Source organism: Zeus faber (genome assembly GCF_960531495.2).
Source record: "Zeus faber genome assembly, chromosome: 14".
Taxonomy (NCBI): domain Eukaryota; kingdom Metazoa; phylum Chordata; class Actinopteri; order Zeiformes; family Zeidae; genus Zeus; species Zeus faber.
In genome coordinates, this window is record NC_137200.1 from 12,784,984 (window position 1) to 12,806,552 (window position 21,569).

Genomic DNA, 21,569 nt, shown 5'->3' on the forward strand with positions numbered 1-21,569 from the left:
TATATATATATATATATATATATTTATATACACATACACACACACACACACAAGTTCGAAAAGATGCAGCAGTTGTAACACAGCCCACACTGCCACTAGACACACGCGGCCAGCACGATTGCTCTGCGCCTGCGCTGAGCCCCACCCCCGCTCCACTGCGCGGTAATGGCTGCTGGGTGAGATGAGCGGACGGGCCGCATCCTCCGAGGAGGCTTCATCGTCAGGACCGTTAAGTCGGGCGGCGCCGAGTTAAAATGGTCGATATCCGACCCGAGAAGCAACTGGAAACCGCGCCACACCTCTAGACCGTCGCCCCGTCGCCTATCAAATGCAGGTCGCTATGTGTTTTTTTTAATCTGTTTTGGAGGGGGGGGGAAATCGGCGCGCTAGCTTGGCGTGAGCTAGGAGCTAGCTAACGGAGGGCTACCGGAACTTGAGCACGGCGCCAAATGGTCAACTTATGTTCGGTGCGTTTCCAAATGTGACCTTATAACTTTGTTGTGTCAAGCTGTTCCATCGTGCGAGCATGTAATCGGCCCAGCTGAATATCCGAGCGCCGCGAGAGGGGATTTTTTTTATTTCTTTTCCCCCTCCCGTCGGAACGACGGCAGTGGGGGTTACTAAAGTTCATTCCCCGGCACAGTTGATGCAGCGGTCTGTTTAGAGGGACAGATACTTTATTCGCTACAGCAGCTCACATCGAAACAATAGGCAACTATAACACAACAATCCGAATAACGGTGACATAGAAAACATGGCGATATGTAACAAACTAAAACATAAACCAAAAAAATAGCAACGTACAATAAACCTGAAAGTTAACAAACAAAAACAAATGGAAATATCCAATAAATCAAAAACAAACAAACTATAAACCTATATCTACAATTGTCAAGAACTGGTAAACAATGTAAGGAAATAGGAAATTGTGCAAGTTTGCATACAACTATATATAAATTAAAATCTGTGTTGGATGGATTAACCCTTAAGAGCTACATTTAACGGACTAACTAGAATCCTGTTCATTGCACTGGAAAAACCCTGCATCATGGTTAGTAATGCTGTCCCAGATCTGAGTTGAAGCAGCATCCTGGGCCGCAGAGCTCTGGAAGGATGGAAACACTGCTGTCAGCGATATGGGGGAAGCTCTTTGAATTAGGAAAAGGTTAGATGCGGATTTTTTTTTTTTATAATACAGTATTTCCACTGCTGTATCTGAAGTGAATAATGGTTGATCTATTCTGAAAGCTCTGAGCTATTTTTTTCTGTGCAGTTGCACTTGTTGAACAACTTAAAATTGTTTCAAGCCCTTCATCTGAAAATGTGGATCAGATATTAGCAAGGTGAAGTGAAACCTGTTGCTTCTCTTCAAATCCAGGTATGGAAACATTTAAGATAGTTCAGCCTGAGCTTGTAGTTGTGTTCCAACATGCAATGCTTGTCTTTGCAATTGGGCTTCAGTTTTCATTGGTAAGATTCAGAGACTAAAGAGAGATTATAGTATGGAATCTAAAATTAGCATCGTAAGAAATTCTATCCCATAATTAAAACAGTCATAATATCTGGAGTTTACTTAAGGTTGATTACTAATGTATAATATACACACTTTGCCCATACTTAAGTTCATTTGCAAAAGCGATTATTTACCTACCCAATAGCTTATTTTAGTTTTCAAAAATGTTAAATAGCTTTTGCTTTTTTAGATGTACATACTGTCATAATATCAAAGTACTGTCTCCTTTGAATGAAACTTGTACTTAAAGCAGATCGTAGTGTAGCTACTTGTTTTTGATGTTAACATTGCTCTAGGTGCGGTGTAATCTCCACCATTCTAGAATCATTCCAGAGTATTTAAAATCAAGTGAATACTTTTCCTGCCTTTCTGGTTTGTTGTAGTGGAAAGGAACAACACTACAGCACAGGCCAGAGGAGGATTGTAAACAAACAGGAGTGGGACGGGTCTGGCACTGGACAGCCTCATTTTGGTTAGTCCCAAAATGTTTTTCAGGGTTGGAGGGGGAAGGGGGACATTACACGTTCCAGCAAAAGACTGACTTGCTGCCAACCACAACAGCAGACGGGTTGCTATTGGAGTTTTGCTACAAATTATAATTTTTATATTTCCTTAAACAGCTGTGGGTGTGTTTTGTTTGTTCTGTCTACAGGTGAAACGTTACTTTGCTGATGGTGATGCTGTTCATTGTGAAATTAGTGTGGGGCTGGTCTTTGTTTTGTCTTTCGCTTCCTTCCTTCCTGACTCGTTTATCTTTCTGTCCACCTTTTATCTCTGTCCCCCACCCATTCTCTCTTTCTGTTCCCCTTTTCTCATTCATGTTTGCCGGCACGTCCCCATGTTTTCGCTTCTCTCTACACCTCTTTCCCCTCTTCTTACTCTGTTCTCTATTTTTTTTGTATTTGTTTTTTAATCTTTTCCTCTCCTCTGCTATCCTCCTTTCAGTGAACCCACACTGCATTCCCAGTCTAAGTGGTCAGTACCGCCAGGCTTTTTGGGGCAAAAGGCTAAGCTGAGGCCATGGCAGTGAAGGACCGCATGGAGGCTGTGCTGAATGTGGGCCTGCGTGTCCCCAGCATCATGCTGCTGGACGTCCTGTACCGCTGGGATGTCAGCTCCTTCTTCCAGAAGATCCAGCGCTCCAGCCTCTCCAACAACCCACTGTTCCAGTACAAGTACCTGGCGCTCTACCTGCACTACGTGGGTCAGTGATGGCATGCGATGCACAAAAACACACTGTGAACCAAGATATGGCACTTGAACTGCAAACCTGGGCGATATAGACAAAATACTAATTATCAAAACCATTTGTCATTTCTATAATCATATGGAATTTTAGATTTATAAATTTATGTCACAATATCTTGTGATATTTTCACCATTTCAGAAGAATTATGTATGAATTATGTATAATTATGTATAAATTGTACTTATTTAATATTTGCATGCTCAGAAATCTATCGTGGATAGGGCTGTGACAGTATGAGTGTGGGGGGCAGCACTTTTTTTATTTTTATTTTCTTGTCAGTTTGTGTGCATTACAATAACAGGATAAATACAATCGACACAATAACCAGACATACAATAACCAGATGGAAGCTAGCAAAATGCACCTACGCAAACACAGCTCTCCATGCCCCCTGATCGCTGAGGCCCATTGCTCCAAAAATAAAGAGTACTAAAAAGAGTCCAAACAGTAAAAACAGTGTATTAATAGTATTTGGTCAGATTCCTTGTCAACACTTAAGATTTATATAAAATATACTTAATATTATGTGCATTATTGTGTGTACTGTACAATTTGTTGTATTTGTGACCAGTGTCTACACTTCAGAGCTTAACATTGTCTTAATCAAACTCCAAACCGTGTAACGTGTCATTTCACAAAAGGCCGTTTTATAATTTGCACACAAAGTAGCAGTCAATGTAAATTTTCTACAGTAAACGTGATTATCAGTTGTGATATTGTTCTGGTGTTTAAACTTTGGAAGTATTTTAATACCTTATCTTATCAACATGGCTCCTGTTCTGTTAATTTAATGAGCGGTTCACTTGTCAGTTCTCCTCATTCACCCTCTTTACTTTTGCTTATTATTTAGATGTGAGGATTTATTTTGTTTGTTTGATTCTCTAGTCCCAAACCATACACAGGTTATATGCATGTATTACATGTGTCTTATATTTAGCTACTCAGGCAAATTGAAAATTGCATTGAACCTGATACAAAAAAAAACACCATATCATACATGTGGGATTAGATGGTGTGAGGGACTGCAGATATGTTTTGAAGTATACTCTGACATTTTTGGTAGTGAACTCATCAGCCCATCTGCAAGCCTGTAAAGCCCTGGTTTAACCACACTTTCCTATAGTGAGTGTCTCCACAGATGGAAAGTATGTTTCCTCCTCAAGTTGGGAACGGTGTTTTCATTTGTGGCACATTATGTCTGACTACTAGGCTGTAGAAGTATGGATGGAACAGAAAGCCAGTTAAGACAGGAGCAACGTAAAACAACAAAACACTGATGGATATGATGGAGGAAGACACAATGCGTCTTTCTGACAGAAAGTGGCACTGATATTAGAGCAGAGTTGACCCGACAAAGATTCTCATTCTTGTTTGAGCTGGTTAAACGTGTGTGTGTGTGTGTGTGTGTGTGTGTGTGTGTGTGTGTGTGTGTGTGTGTGTGTGTGTGTGTGTGTGTGTGTGTGTGTGTGTGTGTGTGTGTGTGTGTGTGTGTGTGTGTGTGTGCGCACGTGCGCACGTGCGCACAGTCAGACTTGGCTATAGTTAGTGAATGAGCCAACAGGCTGGGTATGTGCTCATGAATGCTGTTACTGGACTACAGCATAGAGAGAAAGAGATCAAATAAAATGGAAGAAAAGGCAATAGAGAATTAACACAGAGAATTTAATTTGTGCCATGGCTAGTTGTCTGTGTGGGGCAGGCTACCCTAAGCCAATTGGCAGCAGTCTGTCTTACCCGTTGACTGTCAAAAATAGCTCCCTACTGTTACATAACAAACATCTGGTGCACACATGGACCATGGACAGGACTTCCACGCAACTTGCCACAACATCTGTACTAATTGGTGTGTGTGTGTGTGTGTGTGTGTGTGTGTGTGTGTGTGTGTGTGTGTGTGTGTGTGTGTGTGTGTGTGTGTGTGTGTGTGTGTGTGTGTGTGTGTGTGTGTGTGTGTGTGTGATATGCAGGTTACATCCTGAGCTTGGTGCTCCTGACTCTTCCTCGTCAGCATCTGGTCAAACTCTACCTGTACGTCCTTACTGCCCTGCTGTTGTTTGCTGGTCACCAGGTCTCCAGGTACACTCTCACAGACACAAAAATTGACTGAAGATAAAATTAGTCAGGGATGTTCTTATTTAATATGACAAAAGTTGTGAAAAACATCCAGCCTCCCATTCTTTTAGTATTGTGATTTTATGAGTATTGCAATTAAATGTTACAATTCCTTAAAAACCCACTCCCTTATAGTAAGAAGGTCACATCTAAACCCCTTTCCCACATGGAATGGGTAACATTGCTGGATAAAAATCTCAAGGCGGTGGGTAGTTATTCTCACATTGGCCTCGTTTACGGAAAAGTTCTGTATGGGGTCTGTTCCCATATTTAATGGCTGTTACGAACACATCATGTAATGCTCACACGAGACGTAGGCATCCGTTTCATTTTTAGACCAGCGCTTCGACAGAGCCCCCATCCCCGGATGCAATAACCCTAACCCAAATTTTTTAAATCAGTCATCATTTTCAACCTGTCCTACACGTTCTCCACCTGTTCTACCTCTCCCTGTCCGCTTGCTCCCTCTGACTCCGTACCGCACCCCTAACTGTAAAAGACACGTCTAGGGTCTAAGTGCCAGTTTTAAGAAGAAAATGTAAGAATATAAAAACCTTTCTCCGTAGAGAGTGACTGTCAGTTTCTCGTCTTTGCAGCCAAGCGCCACGATTCAGTTCGGACTCGTAATTTTTCCCAATTTTTTTTTTTCTTATCCTGAAAACAAATTATTTTCAGAATATTGCTACAAAATAAATATTTTTTGCTTTATTTGGATTCAGTCCACCCTTACTTTATAGTTATGTTACTGCTTCCATTCCCACACTTCCATTCACAGCTGTACCGATTTTTCCCAGAAATTACACTAGATCGAATTTACGGACGACTCTATGGAACATCGAGATCGGCTCCTTTTCCCACATGATGCCAACATGGAACATTGCCTGTAGATTTACAGCTTTCAGCGCAAGTGGGAAAGGGGCTTAACTCCTCTTTGACTTCAGTGAAATCCGACCAATCGAAATGCAATGTTGTTTTTATATTGAAATTCAGCAGCTTAGCTGGTATTTGTAGCTGTCATTTATCTCACAGGAGAAATATAATTCTAACAATGTCAATTCACTATAGATTTCGGAGCCCGTGGTTGGCATTGAATAAAACAGAAAATCCTGATAATTCAACTCTTTATTTCCTTGATCAGATTGTGAGCAAATGAATAAAACCTCATTCAAACTACCTAAGCTCAAAGTCATTTAAAAGTGCTTTACAGAAAGTGGGGGAAAAAAGTGAGAAGTGCATTTGAGCTATTAAGGAGTTAAGAATCATCCGGATGCCATTCAAATATAAAAACAATAATTACGACGTTATGACAAATGCGGTAGTTTGTTTGAATCACTCGTCAAGAACCAAGTCCAACCTTTCATCACTACTCCCTTGGCGTCTCCCTTGCTTGGAACACATAAACTGTATAATTGGTTCTGCTCAGTAATATTTTTTTTTATTATTACTTTTATTTTTTGAATACATGAAATAAGAAATTGGAATTGTATGGAGTTATTTATCCCCAAAATACTTTTTACGTGAAATAAAATATTACTTTTTTATTCAGTGGATACTATCCGCACAAAAGTTGTTGCCCTAAAACTTTTTTTGCTGGCATGAACAAATGGAATATACTGACCCAAACATTTACCACCTCTACCCTTTGTCCAGGGACTATGTCCGCAGTGAACTGGAGTCCGGCTATGAGGTCCTCTTTACCTGGAACCCCTCTCTATGAACAGATTCACCACCGCGCTCATAGGTACACACACACACACACACACACACACACACTCTCTCTCTCTCTCTCTCTCTCTCTCTCTCTCTCTCTCTCTCTCTCTCTCTCTCTCTCTCTCTCTCTCTCCTCTCTCTCCTCTCTCTCTCTCTCTCTCTCTCTCTCTCTCTCTCTCTCTCTCCTCTCTCTCTCTACTCTCTCTCTCTCTCTCTCTCTCTCTCTCTCTCTCTCTCTCATATCCTGTCACAACTCTAAAGTCTCTGCCATCTCCATGGAAATTATTTGAGCCAGTGTTCTGTACTTCCTGTAAATGCTATTTTCTGGTGCCCTTGCTGAGTGGCTCAGTTGAAAAGTATTCACTGGTTTAATGCATACTGTATTGTGCTAAAACATGATCTTACTTTCCAGAAATAATAAAACATTTAAAATGAATTAAGAGAAAGTACGATATGTCTTTGAGTGTAAACACTCATGGTGAGCACTCACTGGGGCCGAGAGTTTCCTTTGCTATAAATAGGGCACTTCACATGCGAGTTTCTCAGCAAATAAATTAATAACCTGATCATGGTGCGAGAGGGTGTGGCTTCTAACAGTATTCATATCCTTGAACAACAAATGAAACATAATTTTGCTCTTCATAAAATACATTTTTAAAACTATTCTTTTTAAAACTATTGTAATAGTTTTATAGTTTAAATGTATTGAACTGAAAGCTTTTTGGCAGCAAGTTTGTGTCTCCCAGTCAAATGCAGCCCCATTGAATATAAATAGGCCAAAATAACTACAAAACTGTAATTGCAGCACAAAGTAAGTCCAAATGTTATTAATTGTACCAAATATTATTGTGTGGGGCTGAATACATATCCTATATAAGCATATTTTAGTTCTATTTTTAAGTATGCTAGAAAATAATTCATTTGGGATTTGGAAGTGGATTAAGAGTACACAAATTGGCATTGAAACAATAGGCATCAGTACATTTTCTAATTATCAGAATCCAAGAGATGGGATGTCTAGTGAAGAGGAAATAGCTACAAAAATGCTTTTATTTTTTATTTTTTTGCGTACAAGCTAATAGAAATCAAGGCATCACATTAGTTTAAATATTGATGTGCTCTGACAGTATTTCAGCAGTATTTGTAGTTAAACAAACACAATATGAATAATTTTTTTCATAAATTGTGCTTGTGTGCGTGCGTGTCCATCTCCATGAAGGCCAGCTGGTGGTGTGCACACTGTGCTCCTGTGTGATGCAGACCAAGAGGATCTGGCTGTTCTCGGCTCACCTGCTCCCCCTGGTGGCCAGGTTGTGCCTCGTACCCCTGGAAACCATAGTCTTCATCAACAAATTCTCCATGATCTTCACGGGCCTAGAGGTCATCTACTTCCTGGCATCCAACCTGCTAGTGCCATACAACCTGGCCAAGACTGCATACAGGGAGCTGGCTCAGGTAACGGCCTCCAAACTTTTGCACGGGTGCACAGCTAGGCACCAGCATCCAGTATTTTGTGCCATACTGGGCTTGTGTGCTCTTGATATGCACATAAACTCACACCAAATCCACCAAAGGAAACACTAGAACAGTAAGACTTGTAGGATTCCTTTAACTGAAACCTTTCGGCCGTTCTACCGCAGACTTCAAGTTGCTTTTTCACCCTTTTTTGTCCTAATTTGTTTGTTCCATGTTAATACTGTACCTGCTGTTGCTAAAGGAATTGTTCAAAATTCGATTGACTTGATTTATTGAACTTGAATTTGATTGACTTGATTTAGTGAACTAATACATTCGTAGGAATGCAGAAAATAAGAGCACAGAAAATGAGCACATGACTTTAGATTTTCCATGCTCTGTGGGTCTCCTTTTCCCATATATGTCTCTCTTGCTCACCAGGTGGTGGAGGTGTACGGCCTGCTGGCGCTGGGCATGTCTCTCTGGAACCAGCTGGTCCTTCCCGTGCTCTTCATGTGTTTCTGGCTACTACTATTCGCCCTGCAGATCTACTCCTACTTTAGCACGAGAGACCAGCCTACCTCCAGGGAGAGGCTCCTCTTCCTCTTCCTCACCAGGTACGCTGGCTCACACCCCAACCCCTTTCTCACCGCGCATCCATGCGAGCAAGTATCTCTAAGGGTGGAGGAATGTATCGCTCAAGCTGCAGTGTGGAACCTGGCCATATGCTCTACAGAGTTTAAAGTACAAACAGCAGCCATTGAAGGTCCGGAAATCAGGGGTTGAAGTGGGGGAATTTAGGTTTCTTGAATTTGAGCTGTACAGGATGCACCGTGGAGGATTGTTTGTAGTTTTATCCATGCTATAGCATGCTGTAACTACTGTGAAGGACCAGCCAAATTTGTTTCAACTCACCCCTCTCCCTGTCTGTATCTCTCTGCTCTCCCTCTCTCCTGTGTCCCTCTAACTTCCTCTCCTTAGTATTGCAGAATGCTGCAGTACCCCCTACTCTCTGCTGGGTCTGGTCTTCACAGTCTCCTTCATCGCCCTGGGAGTCCTCACTCTTTGCAAATTCTACCTGCAAGGCTACAGGGCCTTCATGAACGATAACACCATGCACCGGTTAGTGTGTGTGTGTGTGTGTGTGTGTGTGTGTGTGTGTGTGTGTGTGTGTGTGTGTGTGTGTGTGTGTGTGTGTGTGTGTGTGTGTGTGTGTGTGTGTGTGTGTGTGTCAATCAATTACGAGATTTCATAGTAACTGGAACACTACTAACTAGCCTGATTTGGTAACTATATATTACATGAAATGTAGAAGCTATTATCTAAATTCTTTATCTAGATATGGTGTAAAACTCTCTGTGTTTAGTAAGGTCTGTATCTGTGAACTAGCTATCTGTGTGTTTGCATCCAGGGGTATGACTGAAGGCATCACACTCCTGATCCTAGCAGTCCAAACTGGCCTCATCGAGCTGCAGGTTATCCACCGAGCCTTCCTCCTCTCCATCATCCTGTTCATCGTGGTGGCTTCTATCCTGCAGTCCATGCTGGAGATCGCAGACCCCATTGTCCTGGCCCTGGGAGCGTCCAGAGACAAGTACGGAGCCCCGGAAACCTCTAACCCCACACCCCAGTGCCATGAGTGGAAAAAAACCGAGAAGCGTCAAAAAAAAAGAAATAAGAGCTATTAAAGCCATTGTATGTTCATTGTAGTTGAGAAGTGGTTACTTCTGAACAGCAAATGATCCATTTAGTCTCGCCATTCAACCTGCTGCTTTTTGTTTTTGGATTCATGATATCTTTACTCTTGGTACAAAGGTGTTTTTCGATGTGTCACATTTTGACCTCGTTCCCTTCAGGAGTCTGTGGAAACACTTCCGGGCGGTGTCTCTGTGTCTCTTCTTACTGGTCTTCCCTGCCTACATGGCCTACATGATCTGCCAGTTCTTCCACATGGACTTCTGGCTCCTCATCATTATCTCCTCCTCCATACTCACTTCACTGCAGGTAACACACACAGAAACAGAAAGGTCCCAACATAAACATATTTTGGAATAACTCAAATTTATTTATTTTTTCTCAAATTAGGCAAGTTATTCTGCATCACTCAACATTTTTGATGTTCTAAAACCCTTTAAGGGTGGTTTATAGTCGCGCACGCCAAACATGCACCATTGTGCTTGTGCCAGCACCATACGACCATTTACATTTTTCATTTTCCATACAAGTAAGAAAGTGTGACGTGGGGATGGTGTGGTGAGCAGCCACACCTGACCTGGATCTAGGTGATTTGGATCAGGGTGGCTGCATACCTGCTGCTCGTTGGTTTGTCGAACAAGCAACAGGTTAAAACCCCCATTCCCACACACACTCAAGATAGGAGCCTGTGTTATGACATGTTCTATCTGCTCCTGGCTAATTTCAGCTGGCCCACTCCCTACAATAAACTGCTGTTAACAACCCCCCGTTGTCTGTGTGTCTGTGCCGGAGGGCCCTGAAAACGCCACTTGGGTGGCGAGTGGTGTGAAACTGCCACACTAAGGAAACAATATCAATCTTTGACATTTTTTTTTTCTATATTATCACAGGATTTTCATATTGAGTGACAGGAACATGCTGGTGCCCAAGCACCTGGCCCCCATGGTCCCCTTTTTATCAGGCGTGTTTATTTATTTATTTATTTATTTATTTATTTAAGTGTGAATGGGCATAGAGGCTGCGGATTGTCTTGGAAAGATATATTCATGAGGGATGTGTCCTTGGCGCACAGAGCTGCTCCATTTTCACTGAATGGCAAAATGCCTAGAACCGGAGCTGGGGGTCTCTGGCAGTGTCTCCTACCACACTCTACCCAAGTGGCATTTTGAGGGCCCTCTGGCACAGAGACACAGATGACGATGGGTTCAGTTTATTGCAGAGAGGGGGCTAGGTGGAGTTAGACAGGAGCTAGAGAAGATAGAACATGTCATGAGAGGGCTTCTCTCCTGAGTAAATGTGTGGATGGGGGTTTTAACCTGGTGCTTGTTAGCACAACCAATGAGCAACTGGGTTGCAGCCACCATGACCCAATCACCTAGATCCAGGTCGGGTGTGGCTGCTCAAACAATCCCATCCCCACACCACAGGGTCCATGTGCCTTTTCTCTCTTTTTTTTTTTTTTTGAGCACCTACTCCTCTTAAAGTTTGAGACTGTAGAGCGGGGAAGTGAGATCCAACCACCAGTGGTTACTAGGCATCTCCCACCCCCCCCTCTCCGCTCGAGTTCCAGAACACGGTGAACTGCACTTTCACCGTTTCAATGCTTGGATATTTCCTGGCGGATAAAAAAATAACAACAATTGTCTGTCATCAATGTCAATTGCGAACATTGGAGTTGATCGCCAATAGATAATTTAATCGTAAATCGGCCAAAGCCTATTGCTTACCTGAGAGGAATCCAAGAAAGCCCTTCTACTTACCTGAAAAAAAAAAAAAGATTTTTAGATTAATTAAATTACCTAATCACTTAGCTTGCTGTCTGACCTAAAGGGAGCTATTTTAGAAATGGTTCATATAGATTAAATTCAACTAATTGTCATTGTACAGATTACAACTACCGAGGCAACAAAATGCATTTCTCTGCATTTTACCGATCCCAGTAACTGACGTATCTAGGAGCAGTGGATCTGCCATATAGCGGCTCCCAGGGAGCAGTTAGGGGGTTAAGTGTCCGGCTCAAGGACACATTCATCACAATTACTAGACGACCCGCTCTACCTCCTGAGCTGAATAATCATCTACATCATAACCGACCCTATTTCTACCTAACACTTATATTTCATACTTAATTAATGGGGATGGTAGCTCAGGCGGTAGAGCTGGTGGTCTAGTGATCTAAAGGTTGCTGGTTCGATCCCAGGCTCCTCCTGCTAGCATGCTGTAGTGTCCTTGAGCAAGACACTTAACCCCTAATTGCTCCTGATGGCCCGTCGGTGATTGAACAATTGTAAGTCGCTTTGGATAAAAGCGTCTGCTAAATGCAATGTAATTTCTCCAAAGATCTGCATTACATTTTGTTAGAATTTGTCTTGAAAAATACATTTAACTCTCTGATACTCTGTTTTATACAGACAGAGGCACATTAGGAAGAATTCCTTTTTTTAAAAGTCTTAATTTGTGTCACGAATAAAAGGCCTCGGAGGAAAAAAAGTTAACTTTTCTGTATGGCTTATTTTACTGTGTGTGTGTGTGTGTGTGTGTGTGTGTGTGTGTGTGTGTGTGTGTGTGTGTGTGTGTGTGTGTGTGTGTGTGTGTGTGTGTGTGTGTGTGTGTGTGTGTGTGTGTGTGTGTGTGTGTGTGTGTGTGTTGAACCCAGCCAGTCATGCAGAAACTGTTATGTTGTGTACTGCAATGTCAAAACTGAATGAAATGACCAATCACCCCCCCCCAGGTCCTGGGCACACTGCTCATCTACATCCTCTTCATGGTGGAGGAATTCAGGAAGGCTCCAGTGGAGAACATGGACGAGGTCATCTACTGTGTCAACGGCACCTACCGCCTGCTGGAATTTTTGGTCAGCAAACACACACACTGCAATTCATAATTTTTTTTAATGGAAAATGGGTTAACGTGCTGTGTCATGGGAATGAACCCCCCCCCCCCCCTCCCCATCAGGTGGCAGTGTGCGTGGTGTGCTACGGCGTCTCGGAGACAGTGTTTGGGGAGTGGAGCGTGATGGGCAGCACCATCATCCTTGTGCACTCGTACTACAACGTGTGGCTCCGGGCTCAGCTGGGCTGGCAGAGCTTCCTGCTGAGGAGAGATGCCGTCAACAAGATCAAGAGCCTTCCCACGGCCAGCAAGACCCAGCTGGAGCAGTACAACGACATCTGCGCCATCTGCTACCAGGTAGGCACACCAGGGGTGGTTTTCTTATGGATTAATACCATGGTTGGTTGATTTTAACTGGAGAACAAATAGACATTTTCTACTTGTACGCCAGTGTGGAAAAAGCGATAAAATGCGTTGCATATTTCAAAGCCAAAAGCTGTTCAGATTTGAAAAGTTAACAAAGTTTTCTATACCTTTGGATGCTTTAAGTCTGTGATTCACATTTTTCCACATCAAGGATCCTCAGTTCAAATCACATTAGCTCACGGGCCCATTTCATTCGATTTCTCTGTCTCTGGGAGCTCAATCTGACAAGATTCATAATGTTAGATCAGATTTAGTCTTAACTTCCATACCTGTCTACACTATAGTTAAGGAGCAAAGAGTTGAAACAACTGCTCCAGGTATTTTTTGTCACTATTATTATTATTATTATTATTATTATTATTATTATTATTATTTTTTTTTTTTATAAATGGTCGTTTCCAGTCAGGTTTCATGACGATTTTAAAGACCTCTAACTCCGAGTGCGATGCTGTCGCTTCAGTTATTTTCCTGCACAAATAGGAAAACTGCCGCATTTGGCACTTGGCAGGCATTAATTTATGATCCTGTTGGGACATCCAAATGATGGATTATGCGCTCATACCACCAGTTGATTATTCAACCATGAATAACATAAATGCTGCACATCCCAAGTTAGTATTAAGGTTTATGCTATCATGGTGTAACATTGCATTTGTTTGGGTTTCTTTTCTCCCGTCTAGGACATGAAGTGCGCGGTGATCACACCGTGCAGCCATTTCTTCCACGCTGGCTGTCTGAAGAAATGGCTCTACGTGCAGGAGACCTGTCCCCTTTGTCACTCGCAGCTGAAGAGCCAAGCAGCAGCAGCCGCCACCAACGGCCCCGCCCAAGACCCCCCTGCGGCCAACCAGAGCCCACCAGAGGCGGGGCAGGGAGACGCCCAGAAGCTCACGTCTTCAGACGGTGTCGGGGAGGAGGGCGCAGCAGGAGAAACCTCTTCTGGTGCCGGGGACTCCTCTTCCTCCTCCGCCCTCTCTGTCTTTACGGAGAGCCAGACTGCCGCCACACCAGCATCTCCACCAGTCTCTCGCCGCTCTTCCTCCACCAGCCCTGACACCCCGGACACATCAAGCTCCCCTACCTCTCTCTCAGCCTCTCCGTCTGTCTCTCTCTCTCATTCTCACTCTTTGTCCGTTTCCTCTCCGTGTACGTCTCAGGCTCTGACTGACCCTGTCCCTGCCCCTCACCTCAGCTCTGGCCCCTCATTGGTCGGCGAGGATCCATCCAGCTAGACTATTGGCTCATATTTGCAGGCCATCATCCTAGCGTCACCTCCCTCCCATAACGCCCTCCTCACCCCATTACACACACACACACACACACACACACACACACACACACACACACACACACACACACACACACACACACACACACACACACACACACACACACACAGCCCTAAAGGTCCACTGTTAATTGTTTAAGTGGACAGTATTAGTCTTACCAAAAAGTACCCTTCATTTACCACCTGCTGCCACAGGCCATCCCAACATTGAGACCAAACCTTTGAAGGGTTAAATCCCATGGCACGACCCGTAGAGAGTAAGTAAAGACTAACATCAGACCTGAAGTCCATCACAAAATAATTCTATACAATACCTCAATGGTGAGCCCATTCAAAAAGTAATGAAAGTCTTTTTTCATGTCAAGCTTTGCTCTTCTGCCACCAATACTTTTGAAACAGTAGGTGTATTTTGGGGATCCGGCTGTTAGGGCGACATATAGAATCCAGGGACGTTGGAATACAAACCGTCTATAGGGCGCAGCTCTCCGAAGAGTGGAGCGCTAGACGGAAAAGGAAAGACATGTTGCCTATATTCTCGCAGCACGACGGGGCATATTGTGTCATCCCCACGATCTTGAGTCCTCGTTTTCATTTCATTTCATTCCCTGAATTTCATTTGATAGTTCTATCTCTTTCTGTGTAGCTTCACTCGCATATGTACATTTTTACAGTGTTTTGAGGTTTTCTCTATTTTTCTACTGTATATATGTGCCATGGTTGGGCATGCCCGCAGGTACGGAAGGGGAAGGGGTTTACATATTTGCTTGTCAGCCCCATGATAGACTGTAGAGATAACTGAGCGCCAAGAGACTCTTCTATTGTAGTCAGGAACTATTAAGTATCTCAGTTGGTTTATGACAGACTATTGGTATTCAATATCAATGCAGAATATTGGTTAATACTGAGTATTAACACAGCATTATAAGGTAATAATGAACATCACTGTGATTGGCTATTGTTCTTCGAGGCCATCATACAACGTGGAGCCTTGTGCTGGTATTGAGAATACAAGGTTTAGCTGTCGGCGACCAGATGGGATGGATTCCCTGATTTCACGTGGGACAAGTACTGTATGCTGATGTTGTGCTTTCTGCCGTGTCCTGCGTGTCCTGTTCATATTGGAGCCACAGGTGTTAGGCTGGTCCCAGCAGAAACCACTTTGGTCCTAATGCTCTTTCACAGTCGCCAAAAGTTACATATTGGTGTCAACAGATTTTTCTTTACCATTTTTATTTTTATTTTTTATTTTTTATTTTTTATTTTTATGGCTTAACAGTTTCATTGTATGGCATACATAAGAAATACCAGAGGAACACAGACATGCAAAACTAAAACCACAAAGTGGTAACTTAACATGAGGACGTGCTTTGCACCTTACACCACTGAGCCGCAACCAAATCTAAAACTTGATTGTTATGTGGGTGTCGTCTTCAACTTTATTCAATGTAAAGACAGCGGCGCTCATCTCATCTCTTCACGTCATATTTGTCCAACCCCCACCCACCCACCCACCCCCACCCCCACACACACAGACAAACGCCCACATTTCATGTATAATCCCAGTGAATGTTGAGTATGGTTGGAGTCAAGGGCACCACTCCAGTTTGCTCCATTTTAAACCAAGCCACTGCCACTCCACCTGTTCTGAAACCATTGCATTACTCCAGCAGCTCAATTCCTCGAATCACTTTGCTCCGTGGGATGGAGCCACCAGCAGTTTGAGCTGCCCGATAGAAAATAAAACAGCCTTTTGTCTTGCATCGCGCACACACAGCCCGCGCACACACAGCCGGTCCCAGTAATAAAGGGCAGTGTGGGGAACGTGTTTATAGTTGCGTTGAATGAACAGATATAAACGTACCGATGTAGAGGCTTGACGCACGCTATGAACTTGCACGCTGCCATTTTGTTTGTCACTTCCAGATGTTCTGTGACCTTGCAATCGTGCGTTTTTTGTTTTTTTTTGTTTTAGTTTTTTTTTAATCGATCATATTTTTAATTATCATTGTGTTGCATTTGCACTAATGTATTTGATAATGCTCCAAAGCTGTTCTGTGGCCGTCTGCGACCACGCGCCCTCCGTGGTGTGTCAGTATGCAAGGAAACAGCCTCTTCTCTCTGTGTCTATGTATATAAATGTTGCTCTATACAGCATCTAGTACGAGTGTTTCTAAATACAATATGACCTGTTTTTTTTGTTTTTTTTTCAAAAGCATTGCTAGGGTAGAATATAATTTTTGCCAGTTTTATTGCTTCTCTAGTCTGCATGACGCATCCTAAGGCTGCTGTGATCACTCCAGTGCCCTCTACTGGTAGGAGTGGGAGCAGCATGGCGCGGATGGACTAGAGAAATCCTAAATAACCTTCAACAGTGTTTCTATTAAGTTCCAATTATCAACTTTATTATTGTTACTAATGTTGGCAGCAGAATTGAGAATGAATACATGACCGATGTAGGTTCATCAAACCTGGCCAATGCTCTCTGTTTGACTTGTTTTATAGAAATGAAATGCAGGGTGTGGTTGTTTTTGCACACCCTTGTTCTGAATGGTGAACTCAAGGGCGTCTTTCAGCACTTGTTTTATTTTTAGAATCGAAATTCCTGGAAGGCCTACTTCATCGAACTGCATTTCAAATGGTGACAAAGTATTGAAAAGGGTTGATGCACATTTGATTTTGCTTATCAAGCAGTTGATCTGTTTCAAATCCTCAATTGTCACTTGTAAGAAATTGTAAAATTCTTTGAAAGCTGATTAAAATGGAGAAAATAGTTAACATATTGGCACCTTGTTGAGCATTTTTCCTGTGTAATTATGTTCAAAACTATGGTCGTTGACATAATCACCCCTGCCACAACTAGCTGTTAGTTTATACTGTTCAGAGGGAGATCGTCATCCAACAGTTCAGAAATGTAGCTGTATGTATGTTACGAATATTATTTATCAATTGGAACATCCAAAGCCATTTAACAATAAATGAATTCATATTAAATACGTAGTCACTGCCATGTCAATGCGAGCCCATAAAAGTGTATTCAGCTAACACCTACACCACACACATGTTAACTACCAGACATATTGTAATTTAATAATCACTGATTCAACCAGTTAGAATGGCTTAGATTGCTCATTCTGCTGTATCATTATGCAACACGGAGAAAGGCAGAGAATTGGGATAGTAGCCAAGCATGGACAAATTGAAGACTCTCCAGTGTGTGCGCCACGTCGTCGACAAGTTGATGTTCTCTTGGTACTTTGGTCCTTTTTCATATTGTTGTTCACCGGCCAATCTGTTCTCATCGCGCACGGTTTTCTACTGAATCTCTCCAACAGTATTTCTTTCATTTGCTTCACATTAGACTCTTACTCCTGAACACTGTATATCAAATACTTTCAACTCTTGTGGAAGCTCAGATGTGTCAGTACTTTCTCTCACCAGGAGGTAGCGCTGTTATCAAGCTATTGTCCCTATTTCAGTCAAAAGTAAGGTAAAAATAAGGTCTTTTTAGTCACTCTATGGTATTAATTATTGTTTAGCAAGCCAGATTAAAACTTTTTTTTTCTGTTTCTGCTTTAGGTAATCCAGTGAGTGTACATTATACAGTATATGGTTAATATCAAACATCATTCAGTGTGAGTAACTGTTTTTTACCCTCCAGGCGCTCATCAGATGAGCGTCGCCGGGCTCTGCCGGCCGTACAACCACGGCAATCCAGGTTATTCTCATTTGTAGTTCCACGTTGGTGGAACGAGTTGCCAAAAACGACCAGAGAAGGGGCCTCCCTCTCTGTCTTTAAGAAGCGCTCGAAGACCCAGCTCTTCAGAGAGTACCTCCTCTCCGAACTTACAATTACTTAGCACTACCTCGCAGTATTTATTGTTACACGAATGTCTCTGTCGCAAAGTAGCTTGAATGTTATTCTCCCTTGTAAGTCGCTTTGGATAAAAGCGTCTGCTAAATGACTAAATGTAAATGTCCAGGGTGTGGGGGGGAACGCGGTCTTTTCGAGGTGGCGTAGGATGTCACAGATTGAGCGGAATGAACAAACCGTTTTGAAGAAAGTCCTTTGAAGCGGACGGCGGCCAGTGTGTGAGCATCGACATCGGGACGCGTTGCTTTGATCGGCTCTGGAAATGAAGTCTATGAAAAAAAAACCACACAAAAAAAAAAACGGCTCAAGTTTGTTTGGAGTCCATGCAGATCAACGTTGAAATACTGTGTTGTAGCCGTGATCAAAACCCAAAGTAGCAAAGTGCTTGAGCTCTGAGCACAGAGCTTGAGTCAAAGTGCAAGTAGGCCACCAAATTCTGTAATTCGAGAAAGATATGGAAGGAGTTTTGACCAAGCCTAAAAGCAGCAAAGAGAGAGAGAGAGAAAGAGAGAGTGTGTGTGTGTGTGCACATGTTTGCGTGTTTATCTGTGTGTGTGCGTGTGTGTGTGCGTGTGTGAGTGTGTGTGTGTGTGTGTGTGTGTGTGTATATTTACAGTGGTCCCTGGAGTCCACCCTGCAGATCGCTTGGGAAAAGGACCTCTAGGTCTGTCTGAGGTCTGACTTGCAGCCAAGAACAGCAAGACCAAAATAGAGAGAGAGAGGGAGGGAGAATGGGAGAGCGAGAGAGAGACAGAGAGAGAGAGAAGGAGAGAGAGAGAGAGAGAGAGAGAGAAAAGGGGGGGTGGGGAGTGAGATTTCCAATCTGAGAATCTAGACGTGGGCACGGATGGAGAGATAGAAAGAGAGGGAGGGAGGGTGGGAGGGAGGCCGTGGGCGTGAGAGGAAGGAAGAACTGTAGAGAATAAAGGACGAGAGAGAGAGAGAGAGAGAGAGAGAGAAAGAGGGAGAGGACAGAGTGTTGTATTTGAGAAGGAAACATGGAAAATGAAAACTTTCACATGGTGTCGGTCATGTTCACACACTGACACACACACATTTACACACACGCGCGCGCGCACACACACACACACACACACACACACACACACAGACGCGCACACACACATATGCACACATACATACGCACATGCACACACATATACACATATATGCAAACACACATGCACACACACACACACACACACACACACACACACACACACACACATCCCTATATTCAAGTATCCACCTATCTACCATGTATTATAAAACCTTCCATTTACTTTGTTGGGAATTACACTAATATGACAACATCAAGCTGAGAGATGAAAAAAAAAACAGCTTTGAAAAAAAGAGAGCGTGGAGTGGAGTAGAATGGTTACAGAACCCAAAGCTCACAACCAGTCATGGGAAATGCCGCCGCGCAGAAGAATGTAGAGAAGAAGAAGTGACTCTGGATAAAAATATCTAAATATAAATCCATTGTAAGTGGGGATCAGGCGGTGAGGGGGCGTTCTATCGATCCTTTTTCACTTCCTCTGTTCACTCACCACGCCGTTCACCTCCCTCTCCGCTCGGCCCTTCATCCCAATCAATCCGCGCGGCGGATTTGCAAACATTAAACTTAACGACCTGGCATTCTTTTCGGGGAGGTTACCCAAACAACAATTTATTGTAGAACACAACAATGACCCCCGTCTGCGAGTCACAATCAGAGGTTTTTCTGGCACCGAAAACACGACAAACAGTGTCTTTGTGTTTCTGCACGGACCTGGGATCCTAATTCTCAGGCCCATTACCTTCACTCTCCGCCTCGGGCCGCCAGTTGTTATTTTAAATCTTTGGCTAATTGTCGGACTTTGGCTTGGTTCCTCTCCAGCACCTTATGAAACCCACTCCAAGCAATTAAAATGTAATGTATTATGTGTAGTGTGTGTGTGTGTGTGTGTGTGGTTGTGAATGGAGTTTTTTTTTTTTTTTTTTTTGAGATATCAATGTATTCAGGGCACGCTTGTGAAAACAGAGTGAAGTCACATCCAGGGATCTTTTGCACTCTCCTTTACATGAATAATATTATCGTAAACTATCTGTGAGCTAACTTCTCGTCCATAACCTTCCCGCTGACTAAAACCACATGTGGCCGATTTGAGGGGAGGCCGCGGCCAGCGCTACGGGCCATGTGTTGGGAGAAACGGGATCGATGACATCACAGGTGAAATCCAGGAACAATGGGCGCTCGTGAAACACTTGTGAGATGGAAATATGTCAAACTATCAAACCCGCTCATTCAAATAACGGCACTGGTACGTTTCCACCGACTTCTGCGGAATACGGGTGTGTGTATGTGTTTGGCGATTGTTTGTTGGGGATTTCAACAGCTAACTCCTCTCCATTATTGGGATCTGTGTGTGTGTGTGTGTGCCCATGTGTGTGTGTGTGTGTTGTGAGCGCGTGTATTCGCGGCTCGTCGTGGTGGGTGGGTGGCTGGGTGGGGGTCTGATTTCAAGGTCGGACAGGAAATGCCTGTGCAGATGCGTGTGCCTGTGGACGGCGCTGAGAATGGCACACAGGAAACGGTGCACTCTGCAGCTGTGTCTGTGCACGCCCTCCGCCGTTCGTGCACGCTTGCGTTCACGTGCACTGTCACCATGCACTACTCCTCCGTGCACGGCTCTGGCGAAGGTCACGACACGGTGCTGTTGGTTGAAGTGTGCCTTTTAGCTCCACTCTGTCCCGTTCACTGTCTGAATATTAATAGGGCACGGCAGATGATATTCAAAAGCATATTATGTTCAGTGTTCTATAAAGATCTGTACAAAAACATTTTCGTAAATGTGTAGACATTATTGTAACTGTATTAATATTATTAATTATTAATTATCATTATTATTATTATTTGTATTTGTATTTATTATTATTATTATTATTATTATTATTATTATTATTATTATTATTATTATTAATAATAAAAAATTTTTTTTTTAACTTATTTGGGATTTGTTATAATTATTTGTATTTCTTCTTCTTCTTCTTCTTATTATTGTTAATAATAATAATAATAATAATAATAATAATAATAATAATAATAATAATAATAATAATAAACATTCACATTTCTAAAGTTCTGTTATCCATACACGTATGATTCCAGGGTCCGTTCGGACTTGTCTCATTGGAAATATTTTAAGATGGATTGAAGAGTTAACCTTTTCTCTTTCCTGTCTGTGTAATGGGTCCAACTTGAACCTGGGTCAGCCATGTGCAGGAAGCCGTACATTCATCACTGAGGGGAATCCCCGCTGAAAATAAAAACTCATAGAGAGAAAGGAAAAAAAAAAAAAAAAAAAACCCCAACGTGAATGTTCTGTTTCGAATATGTTTTTGGGTAAATTGTTTTCTTGTAAAAAAAATGTTTTTAGTC

At 42.8% G+C, this 21,569-nt stretch overlaps 1 protein-coding gene across 1 annotated transcript; it reads left to right on the top strand.

The window, feature by feature from the left end:
* The first annotated feature begins 200 nt into the window (after positions 1-200).
* LOC307240053 (RING finger protein 145-like) lies at positions 201-14,284 on the top strand. The gene is given in 13 exon segments (XM_080013630.1): positions 201-334; positions 2,459-2,717; positions 4,727-4,835; positions 6,522-6,556; positions 6,559-6,612; positions 7,801-8,036; positions 8,478-8,653; positions 9,018-9,158; positions 9,448-9,630; positions 9,893-10,040; positions 12,463-12,585; positions 12,687-12,920; positions 13,670-14,284. Coding segments are annotated over 12 exon segments (2,175 nt in total). The 5' UTR covers positions 201-334; positions 2,459-2,533; the 3' UTR covers positions 14,222-14,284.
* The last annotated feature ends 7,285 nt before the right edge of the window (positions 14,285-21,569 follow it).